This window comes from Bos grunniens, chromosome 7, assembly GCF_055505025.1.
Source record: "Bos grunniens cultivar Pamir isolate PY7600 chromosome 7, Bosgru_T2T1.0, whole genome shotgun sequence".
Taxonomy (NCBI): Eukaryota; Metazoa; Chordata; class Mammalia; order Artiodactyla; family Bovidae; genus Bos; species Bos grunniens.
In genome coordinates, this window is record NC_141171.1 from 70,687,404 (window position 1) to 70,706,080 (window position 18,677).

The 18,677-nt window shown below is 38.8% G+C and overlaps 1 protein-coding gene across 16 annotated transcripts in view; it reads right to left on the reverse strand.

Moving 5' to 3' along the window:
* EBF1 (EBF transcription factor 1) overlaps window positions 1-18,677 on the reverse strand; it is a 411,245-nt gene that overhangs the window by 366,321 nt on the left and 26,247 nt on the right. For 12 of the 16 annotated variants that reach the window (XM_086412664.1, XM_086412665.1, XM_086412663.1 and 9 more), the window contains one exon: window positions 15,742-15,810. The exons of the other annotated variants lie outside the window; for them this stretch is intronic. In XM_086412664.1, the coding sequence (XP_086268790.1) occupies window positions 15,742-15,810 (69 nt within the window). The remainder of the gene's footprint in view (window positions 1-15,741; window positions 15,811-18,677) is intronic. 16 annotated transcript variants of the gene reach the window in all.

Below are 18,677 nucleotides of genomic sequence, written 5' to 3' on the forward strand. Positions count from 1 at the left end.
GTAAACTAAACAGCACTCTAAATAAAGAAAATGACTGCTGTTAAGACATACTGTTCTGAGAATTATCAGGAAGAGTACCGAAACACTAACACTGCCCTATATAAGAAATTATTCAAGTATGCATTTGAGTAATTCTGCATTTTAATTTAACCCTTTGAAACATTAATCAAACTGTGGCTAATTATAGGAATTAAGGAATTAAACGATGGAATCTTCTAAAAGATATTATTTAAAAGGCAGTTTATACAATTACTTGTATAGATGTTTGCTTTAAAGAGGAAAACAGTTCTACTGTAATGAAAAGGGTCTTAGAAAATTAAATTAACAAGGGGGGACCAGACTGATATGAAACTAAATTAGCATCAAATGCAAATTACAGGGTACTTAATGGTAGAAACAGGTGCAGAGAAGAACCCTAAATGAGATAAATGAATAAAACATCCCTCTCCACAAATGTGGAAGCTGACACAAAGTCAATGATATGAATAATTCAGCAGCCTCCACACTGCTGTTGAGGTCAGCCTGCCTTGACCTTTGAAACAGGAAGTAAAATTCAGTTCAAATTTGAGTGACTGGAAATATAACAGTTATTTATTTTTTTATATTAAAAAACCCACAGAATTTTTTTAAAATACAGATGCAGAAAATATACAATAGAATTATAGCTGAAACTAAAGCTACATAATCAAAGTAGCTGGTAAACAAACAAATTTTAAAAACTGTTAGGCAAGATTTCCCACAAACCATATTTCAATATGGAAATCCTAAAAATAAAATAAGTAAAAACATATGTATCAGGTTATTAATCAAACTCCCTGTGAGAATAAATTTCTAAATTTTTATTTCTTCACATTATTTCATTGTTGATGTTACTGTAAAAAAACATTTCATAATTTTTTAAAACAATCATATATTTTTATTAATAATGCATGGAATCTCTCACTGTTACAAGACAAAATTTGGTTAAACTAGATTTTTAGAAATCTTTTTGAAGCTGCTCTTTTTTTTAAATCCTTCAAACCATGATTTAACAAATGTTGCAGTCCCCAAATTAGGTTATCTGATAAAAATGTAACCCGGGTTCAAAAACAAATCATTCCCATAAGTGAATATTTACTGTGGTTTTATGTGTCTTTTATGCTTTCTTTCCCCCTTCTTTGTATGCTTCAAAAGTATTTTGTACAGTTAACTAGTGAAAGTACTTTCCTTATTTCAAATCGAATTTGGTACTGCTAGAGATTAACACAGTATGACAACAGAGCAATTTCTACAAGCTAGAAAGACACCTCAACTTACACGGTATATCACCCTCATCGTTATTTTACAGATGGCATAAAAGATGTTTGATAATAGCAGTTATCTCTGCCCTCCAATGGCTTCTACTAATGGGACCCACACCTTGGCTATCTACCTTTCATCTATCTACTATGCTTGTCAGATGAAACATTATGTTGAAAGAGGAGGTTAACTTTATTCTCCAGTTTCAGAGAGGGTTAAAGCTATACGCAAGCAAACACACACACACACACACACACATACACAAGGCATCGATGAGGAATGGTAAACTAGTCTACAGTGTAATTACCACAGGAGGAAGTTTGAAATGTGCTCCTTCTAAATAAGTGTTCATTCGGCAGAAGCAAAATTAAAGACTCGGGGTGTGTTTTTTTAAATTATTATTATTATTATTATCTTATTGGCTAAATCACTCCTCGGTCGACATTTAATAAAGGGCGATAGACCAAACACTGCTGATTCGGGGCTTGGCGTAATGACTGACCTGAGTGAAGGTTTGTGTACAAAGTGGCTCCCCATTAAATAGGGCTCTGTGGAAGCAGCTGGTTCTCATTTTGAAACAACCGGTTTCTCTATCCCCAAGTGCTAAAGAAAATAATCCCTGCCATCTATGACTACACACTTTCACAGAGGCAGGAATGAGAATTTGATTGTGGAGATAATTAAAGTCATTCCTGGAACTTCCAAGAAAAAAAAAAGGGGGGGGAGGAAAAGAGGTGGGATTGAAAGAACAGTCAATGACAGTGTTTAAAATTAAACTATGACAAATCATCTGGAGTGAAGGAGGAGGAGGAATCCCCGCCTTTCGCAGAATTTGGTGGAAGCAGTTCTCCTTCCTCTCCACCCCAAAGCTCAAGGGGAGGCCAAGATGCCCCAAGTCAGGGCCACAGCCCCCAGTGTTCGGCTCAGATGCCAGAGAATCTAAACATAGCTCGAGAAACTCCTTGTCAATGATGGCACGTCACGATGAGGTTTTGTTTTTTAAGTTTCAACCTTAAATAAAACAGCCAGAGAGCAATCCATCTGGATTCTGCAACAAAGTCATCCCAGTTGATCTGAAACACTAAGATTATTTCAACATTAAGAAAAAAAGAGAAGATATCAGATCTTTGAAGGCACACTTCTCTCAATCACAAGCAGAGCTTATGTTTTGTTTTAACGCTATGCTGCTCAAATAAGAACCCATGCTCCAATATCCTCAGTGACATTCGGCTGAAGCTGCATTCCCCGAACACCTACAGATTTCACGGGCTTGCGGAAAACTGAAATATGTGTAATCTGTCTGTCTGCACTATCTGCCTTTAACAGGAAGAAGAGAAGGGCTCAATGAAGACAATCCAGGGCCTCCCAATTAACCTGATTAGTTCAGCACATTGCTCTCAAGAATGACACCTTATCTTGAAAATAAGGGAGAACTTCCTTCCTCAAGAACATGCAGGAGCCCCCAAAGCCACAACAGAGATGCAGCCTATGAAAGATGAACGGCCTCTGCTTCTCCTCCCTCTTTCCAGCTCACAGGCAGGTCAGGGAGACCGGCAGACACGGCGACTGATTGGATTTTGTGTCCTAAGGACAGGAGGCAAGCTCCCGTCTGCCCAGGTGGCCTTGGAGAAGGCTGGGAAAAGGGATGCCCTGTGGGCAACTTCAAGCCCCTTCTTTCAGAGTCAACCAGGCACATGATGGGATTGGGGTAGGGGGCAGGGGGGAGTTGAAGGGAGGGGGGGATTCATTAACCCTACAATCTCCAGAGTAGCACGTCAATATTACACCTGCCTAAAAGAAAAAAAGCAGTGAATTCTTGTCTTCAAACATTATATAAAACAAAGGCACTGCTGAAACTTATGGTACCCTAACACTGATTTCACATTTGATACAATAATGGGAGACTAGCAAGTTGCCATACAAAAACAGAGCTTTCCCCCGAACTCTCTGAAATCTACTTGCTTGCAAAGAATACTGTATGTGTATGTGTGTGTTAAATTTATATTATCATGTGTAATAGACATACTAGTTAACAGAATATATTCTTGAAATGTACTTTGCGTGAATGTCAACAGCAGGGTTTTTCACTTACTTGTCTGCTCTGTGATTTACTTGATCAATTAAACAGTTAGGCAATGAGGGGATTTGCATGGTAATCGTGTGAAGATTAACATTTTTAAGTGTAACAAATTTAATATTTTATCTTACGTTTTCTGTTTCTCATCATTCTTTAATGGCAGTGCCTTTTCACTTTATTTTGTAGTTAAAACAAGCCTATCTTTAGGCAGAGAGATTAGAACACCAGATTCAACTCCACTTCTACCTCTTTCCTTCATTTCACAAAAAAATACTCTGAGCACCTACACCACAGCAGTGAGGCCACTGTGCTGAGTGCTGGAGCCACAGCAGCAACCAATATATGCACACCACTGCCATCTGGGGCTTACAGTCTACTTCCTGAAGAGTCTATCTGCCTCAGCAATACAAGAGGGAACTAAAATTAGAATTTCAGAGCTGGAAAGTGTCTTTGAGAGCTTTTCATTCCAGCCCTTTTAAAAAAATAACAGCCACCTTCTACTGACTGTGATTTATGTGCCAGGCATTGTGCTAAGTTCGCTCCATGCATTATCTACTGGAATGGGTTGCCATTCCCTTCTTCAGGGGACCTTCCCGACCCAGGAGTCTAACCTGGGTCTCCCGCGTTGCAGGCAGATTCTTTACCATCTGAGCCACCAGGGAAGCCCACTGATTCCTCACCACAACCCTAAAAAGTAGGAACTACTACTCCTACCCAGTCTCACAGATGAAGAAACTGGAGCTTGGAGAAGTGAGACGATCTGCCTGCACCCCAAAGTTAACATTGGCAGAGCTCAGATTTGATCCCAGGCAGTCTGACTCCCCAGCCTGTGATTTTAACCAATGTGTAGACTGCCTTAGAGGAGTACAATAAAACCATGGAGTTTGCCCAAGTTCAATACCACTGAGTAAGAGCTAACAAGTAACTTTCTTCCCAGGGACATTTTTCCTCTGCATCATGATCTCTGTCGATCTGAAATAATATTCTCTTATTAAATATGTATATATATATGTATATATATATATATTTCTTTCTACACTTACTATTCCAATTTTTTTTCAACTCTGAGGTACTAAAAATACCAGGAAAGCCGGAACCATATGTTCCCTGTATTCACTGTTATATCCCAACCCTGAAAACAATGTCTAGCATATAGTAGATGTTCAATAAACATTCGAGGAGAGAAAAAAATGAGCAACTCTTCAACAAGAGGACTTAACTTCAATAAGGTCATTCTGCTTGTAAGAAAGCTCCATGGCATGCATCCATTAAGAATAACAATCCACATGGAATATTATGTGCAGATTGTAAGAGCTACCTGATTTCAAGCACCTAATATGTGTCAAACTCTGTGCTAGGTATTTTAAACCACACAATTTTTCAAACTTGAGATGATTTTCCCATTTCAAAGATGAAAAAATTAAACCCCATGAGATTCAAATACTGGGAAATAATGGTGGAGGGATTTGATTTTCTGCCAATGAACTCCAAAGTGTAGCCCTTTTCCATTGTACTCTGCCTTTTTCCAGATTTCTCTTTGGATTATGGTCTGTTTTATCCCCTAGTGAAACACACAATGGTTTACTCATCGAATTAAATGAGGACACAAGAATTCAAATATTGTGCTAGCAGTGGGCACAGCAATTTACACTATTACTATTTAATTAATTAATTTTTTTATTGAAGGATAATTGCTTTACAGAATTTTGTTGCTTTCTGATTTATGTTATTGCTGTTATTTTTAATCTCAGAAGTGAAGTGCCAAATCTACCAAGGAAACTGTTTAGATAAAAAGCTTTAGATTAATTCATGGAAAAAAGGAATTGTGGATATCAAGAAAAAGAGGCTGCACAAAATACTGAAAACAGTCTTTCATTTTTTCAACTGAACAACTGAGATGGGAAAAGATCAGACTGAGAGCTAGGACACGAAGTTTCAATCACTTGCTCTGCCACAAATAAAGTTCCTCAGGGGTATGCCTCAGTTTACAGATCTATAAAATGGAGTTAATTTCTGCCCTCACATTTGTATAAAGAGAATTCTCTGAAATACTATACCTTAAAGGTCTCCAATACCTTTGCAAGTTCTATTCAGATGTAACTTACTATTGAACTCATAATGGTCAGAGATATTGTTTATTTTAAGGTGCTCATAGGCCAGGATTCAGATCTGGTCTTCAAGAAAACATGAAGATGTAGCCACAGAAAGAAGAACACAATTTTCTGAAAGACATTTTGAGATGTATACCATTCATCTGAGACTAGAATCTGGCTTTAAGGAAAAAAAGACTGTGTAGCAAAATATGGTTTTAGACATTGTAATAGCTTCAATTCCATAGAATTCTAGTTGATCTATTTCAAATCCTAAAAGATGATGCTGTTAAAGTGCTGCACTCAATATGTCAGCAAATTTGGAAAACTCAGCAGTGGCCACAGGACTGGAAAAGGTCAGTTTTCATCCCAATCCCAAAGAATGTTCAAACTATCGAACAATTGCACTCATCTCATATGCCAGCAAAGTAATGCTTAAAATTCTCCAAGTCAGGCTTTAACAGTATGTGAACCGTGAACTTCCAGATGTTCAAGCTGGATTTAGAAAAGGCAGAGGAACCAAAGACCAAATTGCCAACATCCGTTGGATCATCAAAAAAGCAAGAGAGTTCCAGAAAAACATCTATTTCGGCTTTATTGACTACACCAAAGCCTCTGACTGTGTAGATCACAACAAACTGTGGAAAATTCTGAAAGAGATGGGAATACCAGACAGACCACCTGACCTGCCTCCTGAGAAATCTGTATGCAGGTCAGGAAGCAACAGTTGGAACTGGACTGGTTCCAAATCGGGAAAGGAGTACGTCAAGGCTAAATATTGTCACCCTGCTTATTTAACTTATATGCAGAGTACATCATGCGAAATGCTAGGCTGGATGATGCACAAGCTGGAATCAAGACTGCCAGGAGAAATACCAATAATCTCAGATACGCAGATGACACTACCCTTATGGCAGAAAACGAAGAACTAAAGAACTAAAGAACTGAAGTGAAAGAGGAGAGTGAAAGAGTTGGCTTAAAGCTCAACATTCAGAAAACTAAGATAATGGGATCCAGTCTCATCACTTCATGGCAAATAGATGGGGAAACAGTGGAAACTGCGACAGACTTTATTTTGGGGGACTCCAAAATCACTGCAGATGGTGACTGCAGCCGTGAAATTAAAAGACGCTTGCTCCTTGGAAGAAAAATTATGAGCAACCTAGACAGTATATTAAAAAGCAGACACATTACTTTGCTGACAAAGGCCTGTCTAGTCAAAGCTAGACTAGTGGTCATGTATGGATGTGAGAGTTGAACTATAAAGAAAGCTGAGTGCCAAAGAATTGATGCTTTTGAACTGTCGCGTTGGAGAAGACTCTTGAGAGTCCTTTGGACTGCAAGGAAATCTAACCATTCAATCCCAAAGGAAATCAGTTCTGAATATTCACTGGAAGGACTGATGCTTATGAAACTCCAATACTTTGGCCACCTGATGCAAAGAACTGACTCATTGGAAAAGACCCTGATTCTGGGAAAGATTGAAGGTAGGAGGAGAAGGGGACAACAGAGGATAAGATGGTTGGATGGCATCACTGATTCAATGGACATGAGTTTGAGTAAGCTCCAGGAATTGGTGATGGACAGGGAGGGCTGGCGTGCTGCAGTCCATGGGGTCACAAAAAGTTGAACATGACTGAGTGACTAAACTGAATAGCTTCAAAGATAATTTAACCAACTCTCTTTTCTAAAGAACTTTCTAACAAATAAAAACGAGACTTATCATTTTTCATTTTTGTCTTTGTAAAAGTGTGTGTGAGTGTGTGTGAGTGTGTGTGTGTGTGTGCACGCGCACACACGTGCGCATATGCGAAAGGAACCAAACCTGACACAGGTTCTGGGTTCTCTAACTCTCCATTTTGTGAAAGAATTTAACGAATAGTGCATCCAAGACCATCAAAAATGATGCTTTGGGACTCCTCTGGTGATCCAGTGGCTAAGGCTCTGTGCTCCCAATGCAGGTGGGCCAGTTTTGATCCCTGGTCAGCAAAATAGATCCTACATGTCACAGCTAAGACCCAATGCAGCCAATTAAATAAAATCTTTTAAAGTGATGCTTTAAGATATTACTAATGGATCAGAATACTAATGAATGGGAAACATATTCAAAATAGGGGGAAGTTATTGTTCTATTGAACAATAATAAGTAAATTGTAAGTAGCATTATCTCTCTATAGATAAGAATTAAAAAAAAAAAAAAAAGCTTTAGTCAAACCATGGCTGCTTTCAGAAGGTGGAGGGTGACAACCTCTGACCACTGGCAAAGTTGTCCACCTACACTCTGCCTCCTAGGTCTCACCAGAGCAAGAAGTGACACTGTCCAGTGCGGGCCACACTCGGGGCACAAGTAGAGAGCAGGATCACACGAAAAAGCAGCAGCTACCATCACAGAACAAGACAGCCTAATCTTTCACTTTGATCATTTCCTATTCATTGATTAAAAAAAGAAAAGAAAAAGTTCTTTCAACCTGGAAACACATGTCACCAGTGTTCATGCCCCACAGAAGGGCTCCTTGACTTAGTCACCCACCTCCCCACAGACATAAACAGTATCAATATCTGGTCAATTGAGCAGCAAATAAGCAAAAAAAAAAAAAAAAAGTTCTTGAAAGATTTTTGATATTGATGTTAAAGGGGCATTTTTTTTAAAAAGCCACCATAACCTTGACATGAACCAAAATTTTAGAGTCTTGCCAAAACCCTATACAGTATGTATAGTGACCACATCCAGATTAAAAATTCACACGCCTGCAATTTAATTATTTTCTCTTTTTCCCCCTCTCCTGGCAGGGAAAGTGTTAAAGAAAACAATAAAAGGACAAGTAAGTGTACAGGGCAGGATTTACTGGCATTTACTTTTAATCTACGGCCCTTCACTCTGTAGCTTATCGGGCCTCCGTCAGTCCTTTTTCCTCCTTTATATTTCATGAGGAGCCCCCCATGCTGCTACTGAGAGACAGAGCCCAAGTGCCTATAAGCTTTTTGTCAGGTAAAAAGAGAAGAAAAAGGAAAGGAACAAGAGGAAAAGCAAAGCTAAGAGGCATCTATTAGATGTCACCAGGCTTTTGTATTCATGTCAATGATTCAGGATTAGAGTATTTGAAATAATCTTATTGAGAGGAATCAAAAGGCCCACCGAGTGAGAGGCTGCTCTGTAGCATATGGCAAAGGCTCGAACAATATCTTATTAAAGATGTGTTGGCTAACACTATTACTTTATATTATATTACAAAACTATTGTGCCTCCAACAGTTAGCGGGATGGTATAGTTACCGAGGGCCATTTTGGAGGTTATTGTGTGGGATCGAGCTATATAATTTGCCAGCTTGTCTAGTTACATCTTTCCAAGTAGGGTTTAGAGGCAAGTTTGGAACTGGAACCAAGCACTTCACCTTCAAAAATAAAAATTCCTAAAGCACACTGAAGACCACTCTATTCCCACTGGAAGTGGAATATACATTACGTGGATGAAACGCCAATGGCATTTTCTTCCCCAGAACCGGTTTCATTAAGTTTGCATCATTTACCACATGTGACCCCCTGTCTCCCCCATGAAAAATATGCAGGGTCGTTTTTTTTTTTTTTCTTTGGCTTTATTCCCCTCCTCATGAAAAATACACACACACACACACACACACACACACACTCAGCTTCACACATTAGCAGAGTTAAGGCAATTAAAATTATATTACAATAAGTACCGTAATGTTAAAACCTTCATTTACCTTTGGACAAAGGCTTGTAACTGGAGAGAGAGTTTGAGAGGGAGATTTATCTCCATCTACCCATACCTTTAAAGGCAACACGCAATCAAAGACAAACCTGTAATGTTCACCATTTTTCATTGATTGCAATTGGAGTATTTAGGTCACTTTTATATTATCATGGATGGTATACAATTACACAGTTTGTAAAGGGAGGGATGAGACAGTAGGTGAGAGAGAAGGAAAAAGATGGTCTTTTTCAGATAATACTTAATGCAAATTAAAATGACCAAAATCTCACTACATGCAGAAGCTTCTAAATGGAGTTTTTAAAATCTGTCAATTTTTATTAGAGTCTGGTCAGGTGTGAGCGGTAAGGAAAACCAAGGTAAATTTATCACTGGAGAACTGAGTTGCACTTTAGGAGGGTTTGGGTTTTTTTCCTAGTCTAAGCAATTTCTTTTAGAAAAGCAAAAGCATATTTAATATAGTGATATATTCTCATCACAAAATGACTGCAAAGTTGTTAGATGACACACAAGGGACTTTGTTCAGCTTCTCTGTATTTTTCCAGAACTGTTACAAAGTTATGACGACACAGGATTAAAACCCCACACCATGGGCTGACACCCAGGCCGGTAACACATATGCACTACTGATTCTCCAAAGCTCCCTTAAATACATTTCTTGGAAGTTGCTGCCATTATTTCCTTTACAGGAAAGCTACAGTTGTTCATTATACAGTGTCTGTAGTAGTATTATACTGTATAAAAGTGCTTTGCATTATGATATACTGTCAGCATACTTGAAATCCATTTGAATGTATCCTGGCTGTATATTTGGGAATAGCTGATAGCAAATGGAATATAGACTGCTATTAACTGATTGTATTCGTTACTTTCTTATCATGGTAGGAAACTGCATACAAATGTACGGGCTCATCTCCTATTCAGAATGGTATCTGAGATGTGATAAAATTTAGAATGATAGTCTCTCACATAAGTCTCATCGCTAATAATCACATATGAATTCCCACTGAGAAAACAAATGTTTAAATATGGTAGGATTAATAAACAACCATAAATTCACGCTCAGTGTCAGCGCTGGCTTTTCACTTTTGGAAAAAACGCAAACCTCTCAAACCAACCAAGAGGACAGCAATTATCCTGCCTGCAGCAATTTTAAAGAATGAATTCCTCGTCTTTTTATTTTAATGGGGCATTCAAAGTTAGGAAATCAGGTGATATAAAAGGCATATCAGAACTCTAGGAAATGCATTTATACCTCTGGGTCTTCGAGCTCTAGATAGCTATTTGTGTACCTTACAGAGTGATTATGTTTAGTGGTTGGTCCTTCTGAAAACTAGATGAACACCAAAATAATAAGTTGAAAGGTCAATGAAATAAAGCCATGAAACTCTGACTAAAAGTCTCATCTGCAACTTTAATAAAAGTATGCTTATGTTCATGTTAATTGAGGACTTTCTTTTCACAGAAGATAAAGAAATTTTAGCGCATTTTTGGATTTAAGTCTGATGATAAAAGACAAAAAAATCATTTGTGGTCAAGGGGCCGTGATGCCTTCACAATCTTAGGACTGCAGATATAGGAATTAGAATATAGCCCACCCTGCTCAATGGTTAAAAAAAAAAAAAATACTACATCCTAATTCTAACGTTTTACCATAGTTTTTCTGTTATACAGATGAACATATATGTTACATATATATATCAGGATCAGTTTAATCAAGAAATTAGCTTGGTGTTAAGGCAACACTGCACTTTTCTAAAAAGTCTTATCACAGCACTCAAACCTCTAAGATGAAGAATGAATCAAAAAAAATGTTTTTATGAACAACCCTGATGCAGGTAAAATGGCCATTCCAATATTTTCGTTCTGAATTCTATTTCAGACAACAATCATAAAGCAAATCCATTTAGTGTTACCGAAGTGAAAGTGAACTAGATGTCAAAGATCTTTAGAAAATTCTGGAAAGAAACAAGTACACACTATTTTTTCTTTTTAGGAGACTCTTGGGCAAGTGTGGCCTGAAGAACTAGTTCCAAACAGGCTAAATTCTTCATGTTACAAAATTGGTATGCTTTTTTTAAATGTTGCATGTCAGGGCTTACAGCTCCAAAGTAGATACAGAGATTCTTATAAAATGGAAAAGAAAGACCAATCTATTAAGCTGCAATAAGCAAGCCCCAAATCTTTAGAGGTATATTAGTTGACAGGCTTTAAAAAATCCACGTTTTTAGTACGGGTTATGAAGAACTCAAACTTGTGGATCACTTGAGCCGCATTACATCCCAAAAGGGCTATGTCTAAATTCACACGAGACCAAGAAAGTAATTTGAGGAGGAATTTCATCCTTTATTATTTCTATCTATTAAAAGAAAAAAGTCCACTTGTCAATTCTCAAAATCCACAGTGCAAGGAAATGAAGAATTGGGCTCTTCTTTTCTCCCTTTATTTAGCAGTCCAACTATTTCATCAATCACACTGATCTTAAATTGAAAAACCAAACAAACAAATATTGAGCCATCCCCCTATCCCACCCTACTGGAAGTTAGCAGCACAAATCTGGCTGGAAACTTTAAAGCTCTGTGTGAAAGGAATCCTATAGCATAATTCAGAGAAAGAAATGTTTTTGTAAGACCCATCTGTATTCATCCATGTCATTGCTCAAAGAAAGTTTAGTGAGCCAGGGTAGAAAAATAAAGAGTTTTGTGAAGCAAATCTAGAATGAACAGTAATCCTAACTAACAAGATAAGGAGTAAGAGTCTAGTCTGCACACTTAATATATTCAGTTCAAGCATTTATAAAGAAGTTTCCACATAGAAAATGGAAGATTTTTATATGAATTCAGAAAATCTGGGTTCCCAACTCAGAGTACCCTAGGTGACTTTTGTCATTATCATCTTTTCTGATTCTTACAAAGTAAACCTAATTAAGAACCTCCCTCATTAGTCTTCCAGAAAAATTAGCACAGCTTATGCTAATTACTCCTGCAAAATTTAATAAACTTGTTGAAATGGGAATAGTCTAATGAGGTTTTATTTATTGAACTAAGATAACTCCAAGGAAAAAGGTTAGGACACAAGGATATCCGATGTGGTAATAAAACTACAATTTATTCAATTTCTAAACATGAACTTTATTGCAAACCTTTTAAATTCAAATATGAGTTACTATGTGAATATGTTAAATCAATCTCCACCTTAATCCAATAACTGCAAGTCATTTTTGGCTTTTTACTTTAACAATAATTACCACACATAGCCCTTTACCTCAACGATAATGAAATCTGCTGTTATTAGTTCCTGGTCATCAGCTATTAAACACAACACATTTGACTTTTCCCATGTCTATATATTCCAAATATCTAGATCCTTGCACACAGGCTGGTTTTTATAATTCTTAATCAAACAATTTGGCATTAAACAGAAACACAACCAGGCAGTCAACTCAAGATGCACACATCATCCATTTACAAAAATTTCCTTCCAAACGTTTTTGAAGTGACTTGACAAATTGTCATAATTGTAAAAAGAGTTGGGGTCATATTTTTCTGACTATGTTGCATGCTATCATAAATGAAGCAGAAACACATTTTCTAAATCACAGTATTTAACTGCTGATTTTGTTAATTCCACTTTTTTGATAGACTATGCCAAGCTGACCACTTGCAGCAAACCACTGGCAGCAAATAATACTGCCAAAATTTAACACAGAAATAGCTTATCCTGCACCACTGCCGTATGACCATAAAGCCTCTTCTATCAATCCTATAAATAGTTTTCCTGAATAACCACTACTAAAAGTCTTTCGACTGATAAAAATAGCACTGTTCTTCCAAAATCTGAAGGACAAGCAAAGGGAGCTAAAAATTATTGGTGCCCAAAAGGTGACTGCGTGTTAAAACTATGCTAAATCCTAACACAAGGATTGCCTGTACCCTCAGTCCTATAATTGCAAATTGGATGCATCTTGTAAAAACAGTTACTCCTGCTACTGAATGCAGGCCCCATAACCTATTTTTACAAAATATGCAGGGATTCTCATCCATAAATCTGAAAGCAAATCAAACCCTAAGCACGTAACACAGATATTATGCAATCGGTAATATAGAATCAAAATGGAAACTATGAAATTCAAACACAGTTGCCATCATTTTTTTTCCTTTGCAGCAATTTTATGGAATTGAAAAATCTTTTCTATTTCGCCCTTCCTTGTGTAAGTTCTTTTCCTGTTGTTATTCTCTTGTTAAAAATGGAAGTTTCACATATCAGCACAGACAGGACTGGAGCATTAAAAACCTTTGGCAGACTGAAGGACAAATAAATTCTGAAAACTCAGATGCAAATAAAAATAGCTAAATGGGGTTTTGCATATCAGCTGGCATCGCTGCTTGAAAAGACAGTTCATGGGAGACAGTGGCAACAGCCAGCAAATAAACGTATGTTGGGACTCATGCAGATAACCAGGGTTTCAGCTGCTTTTCCAAGTACCCTTCTCTTAAGAGACCAAGATTGGCTAACAGCATTTTCTACTTTGTCAAACCAAAAAGGAAAAAAATAATGAAAAGGATAAATGTCATGAGTAATATCTCTAAAGCCACCAACAGTATAAAGTGCATACTTATTTTACCTAAATTGTTTGAACTACCCTAGCCAAGAAAAGGTTTTAAGTACCCTACTGGGATAGATGCAAGGCGGCAACAATAGAAGCCACACTAATGCAATCCAGGTAACACAATCCTGTTTCAAAAACACGGGCCGGGCTAATTACAGCGCTGCTGAGTCAAGTTTCTTATGCCATCGCAACCCACAGAAACAGGTCAAAATCAAATGTTATTCAAACCACAGTCATATCAACCTTCTATATCAGAGTCACGGCTTAAAACCAAACGAAGAACTTAAAAGCTTAACCCATTCAAAAGCAAAAAAAAAAAAAAAGCATTTTCATTGCGGGTGGCAAAGTAAGGTTCTTGTCATCATCTAAACCAAAAGAAACTGTGCGACAGAACCAAATGCTGATAGTTACAAAGTATGGGCAAATATTTGGGCTGGTCTTTTGATCAGAACACTTTCTTCCTAATAGAAGAGTAAAATCTGCTTAAAATAACAAATGGTATTTTGAAGCAAGGTATTTAGGTGAAACAAACAGCATAAAGGTTATTTTTTTTTTAATTTATCTGAAGATTTATCTGCCATCGCAGAAAAAGAAACTGCATAATGGCATGTCTGCTTCTGTAGATAAACATGCTATATTAATTCTATAGGCAGCAGACAACTTCATTACACTCTAAAGGTGGGTGTTTTCAGCTTTGAATCAAAGAAGATATTAAGCAAAGTTATCAAGTTATCCAGCAAAGATATGTTTTTGGTGAATATAAGTGAAAGACAGTTCAAATATCTGACTCAAATGCAAGCTTTATAAAACTGCTAGGCAATCAAAATTGGGTTTAAGCCTAAAGAATCACAGAAGTCAAAATTAACAACTAATGTTTTGTCATAAATCACAATGAAGAATACTTTTTCAGTTAACTGAAAAACGATAAAGCCCCCCAAAAGTAAAGAATTGGGAAGATAGATAGATGTGCACCAGCGGGCAGTGGGGGGGTGGAGGGGGTATCCAAAATCAATATTACCAAACCCCAAAAAGGGCTTTTATTCAGCTGTTGATCTCCTCAATGAGAGATCAGTCAGTCTTACTTGCAAGACTCTTCCAGCTAGTGGAGGGTGCTAGCTCTTTTCCTAGCTGACAACTGACAGTATCTATAAACCTTCCAGGCCATTTAACTCCCAATGAGTAATGCTATGTAACAAATGGTTTATCATACATGTTTCCATACAATGAATTTCAATAATTAAAATGTAAAACGAATATTTGGAATGCGACTTTGCATAATCTCTGCACACACTGACTCGAAATTGCGCCGAACAACTAAAACAGATTTATTGTTCTACAATGATTTACTTGGTCATGTCAGATTAGTAATATGGATCTGTTTAAAAACACAATAATTAAGACAAGCAGGATAAATTAATCAACTTCCAATGCAGTCTGAGCTACAATCAAACCCGGGAAATTACTGTAGAAAATCTTGGTTCACAGATCTCTTTAAAACTGCTTTTATGCATAAATAAAACCTTAAAATGTAGATGGATTACGTCCAACAGAACTACTGTAGCTAAAAGTGATAATGATTCAAACATTTTTCAAATAAAAGTTAAATATTTATAAGCACCCAACCACATTTCATAAATCACAAATTATTATTATTTTATTTCTGAAGCTTCCTGGCACAGCATGAGGATTGAGCCACAGAAAGTCAAGAAAGAAGAACATTCCTTTAGGAGCATGAATCAGACACAAAACTGGAGCAATCCAAGAAAGCGGGCCTCCAAAGAACATTCCATATGGCTTTCCCAGGAATCGCAATAGCTCAAAGCAGCAGATGAAGTCATGACCAACAGGCGAATTTCGGCCACATGCCTTCCTAACCCTCACCCGAGAGCCACACGAGGCAGGTGTTTCATTATAATGAGGAAAAAGAACCGACTGAAAGTAGAGTGGTCCCTACCTGTCAATTATCACTGGATCTGAGGGAGTCTCATTTCGGTTGCCACAGCTTTTCTTGTCACAACAGCGGCTGCAGAGCAAAAGCGAGAGGATTTAGTACAACCATTACAAATGTAAAATCATCATTTAGGCAGACAGAAGGTTCAAATTGCTGGGTTGCAAATGCTAGAATTACCACAAGCCATACCTGGCAATCAACGGATCCCTGGGACAGAATATTCTGTTTGGGTCACCTACGGGTTAATGCCAGGTTTAACCTCTCCCTGCACAAAGGCGGGAGGGAGAGGGACTCTCTCCAAGCGAGGACTGACAGTCCTAAGATGGGGTCTCCCCATCACTGCCCGCGGAATTGGAAGACTTCACTGTGAAACGCATTATTATTACATCTACCCAATGAGAATATTCAGGGTTGTGGGTGGCTCAAACTCTCTTCCCTCAAGATCACACTAATTGCGTGGAACACGTCAGTAATGAGGTATGAGTGATTCTCCCCCTCCAGTCATTTTGTATTCAATGGATTCCTTTTTCTTCTGCTTTCTCTTTTATAGGAGATGTTTCCTTCAATCACAGCCTTCCTGAAATGCTAAAACTCTAACGGTCTGCTTTGGAACCGTGTTCAGAATGTAAGAGTGAAAGTACAACACAATAATTAAGACAAAGAGGAAAGACAAAACACAATAGAGATCCACATGTCCTCTGGCTTTTGTGCCTTCCACTGGTCACTGTGTAAGTTTTCTGGAAGCAGTATGGACATGGATCCAAAGGCTGGCAAAGGCCTGACAGTGAATGCTCTTTATTAGATCAGAGAAGAGGCAGTTATGGGCAAGAAAAGCATCTACTATCAAAATCCCACCCCATATGTGACCTTAAAGTTGCCAGTGTTTTCTTAAATTGAGATGCTTCTAAAAAGTGAAAAATTAGAGTTTTTGAAAATTACCCATGGTCAATGGAAGACTATCCATCTGAGACTTGTCTGCAAATAAGAAATGTGTCCAACTGGCCAGTCTATACCTCAGGGCACACTATAAAAGCATGTATTTGATCAATCATGAAGGTGAGGGAGTTATGCAAGGGTTATACATTACCTGCATCACAAATAAAATATGCATTTATCTCCCTCTTACACAAGCACATGCGTGCGCACGCACACACACACACACACACACACACACTCATTTGACCTAGTGAATCATAGAGCCTAAATTTGGAGAGCTGTTGGAGAGAAACAAACACTGAACTTTATTTTCAGGACCCAGAAATATACACCCGCACAGGGGGTCTTTCACCAAAGTTGGGAAGTCTCTCTCTATCTCTGAAAAGAGAATCAGCTTCCAAATTGATGCTCATTTTATTTGTCTCTCATATCTTCAGAAAACAACAGCTAGAATTCTCTCTCCTTTGTCAGAGCCCCAGCTGAAAACCACACCACTCGCCTTAGAGCCATTCCCTTTCTGGTTCAGAGGAAACAATTTCCTCCAGGTCTGAGTTCAGCTATACTAGGACTTTGAGGGAAAGAAAGCCCAAAGGATCCCAACACGTAAAAGAGATGTAGAAAAAAGGGACTGAGAAATCCAGTAGTCGACATGAATGCCAAAAAAGTAATGATAATTTAAAAACTAAACTTTACTATCTCTGAACTCTACTTCCCTGCACCTACATTTCAAGGGCTTGCCAGGAGAGTGCAGTGGTTAAGAGCACCGACTCTGGACTCAGAGTTGCTTGTGGCACTGGAGCAAGGTACTTCACCTCCTGGAGTCTTAGTTTCCTCATCTATAAAATGGAGCGATTGCAGTACCTACCTCTCAGTGTGAGGGCACAGGTCTCCAAAAAAAGCCCATCAACAGAGCCTAAGTCTTTACCCAGGGAGAAAAGCAATGCATGGGAAGGCCTATTTCTCCTTGCTTTTTTCCTTTTCTTTTTCAAAACAGTGATTGGGCAAATCTCCAGAGGTCAAAACCCTCACCATCATCCTGCCTGGACTATTGCCTTCCAGGGACCCTTCCAACTTGCCTGGTGATAGTTTCAGACTAGAATCTACATCTCCAGATGATATGACCCTCTCCCTCCTCACTGCACCACCCTCAACCAAGTCACTTTCATTTCTCGCTTAGACTCTACATTGGCCTCCCCTCCACTCTTCACCCACCACCAACAGCCAGAGTGATCTTTTCAAAATGTCAATGGAACTGTCACTCCACTGCCCTAGACCTTTTAAGGGCTTCCCACCGCACTGAGAATAAATCTATGGCATGACATGGAGCCAGAACACCTCCCCATCTCTTGTCACTCTCCTCCAATGTGCCACACTCCAGCCTCACTAGCCAATTTCAGTCTCCACACTCAGTCTGACCCCAGGCCCAGGTGCGGGCAGGCCTTTGGGCCTGGACTGCTCCTCCTCTATGCCCTCCCTAGCTAGCCAGCCTCTACCCACTCTTTGGGGCATCCCAGGAGACTCAGGGGTAAAGAATCTGCCTGTAATGCAGGAGACCCGGATTTGATCCCTGGAGAAGGAAATGTCAACCCACTCCAGTATTCTTGCCTGGGAAATCCCAGGGACTGGGGAGCCTAGCAGGCTATAGTCCATGGGGTCGCTAGGAGTTGGACATGACTAAGTGACTTCACTTTCACTTTTCACTTTCATGCATTGGAGAAGGAAATGGCAACCCACTCCAATGTTCTTGCTTGGAGATTCCCAGGGACGGGGGAGCCTGGTGGGCTGCCGCCTATGGGGTCGCACAGAGTTGAACACGACTGAAGCGACTTAGCAGCAGCAGCAGCAACAGCAGGCTACAGTCTGTGTGGTCGCAAAAGAGTCGGACACGACTGAGTGACTAAACAACAGCAACCTCCTCTTTGGGCCTAGGCCTCTAGACTCCTTCCTCAGAGAAGCTGATCTTAACACTTGATAGGCTGCTCTAAGTTTTTCCTCTCAGGGCA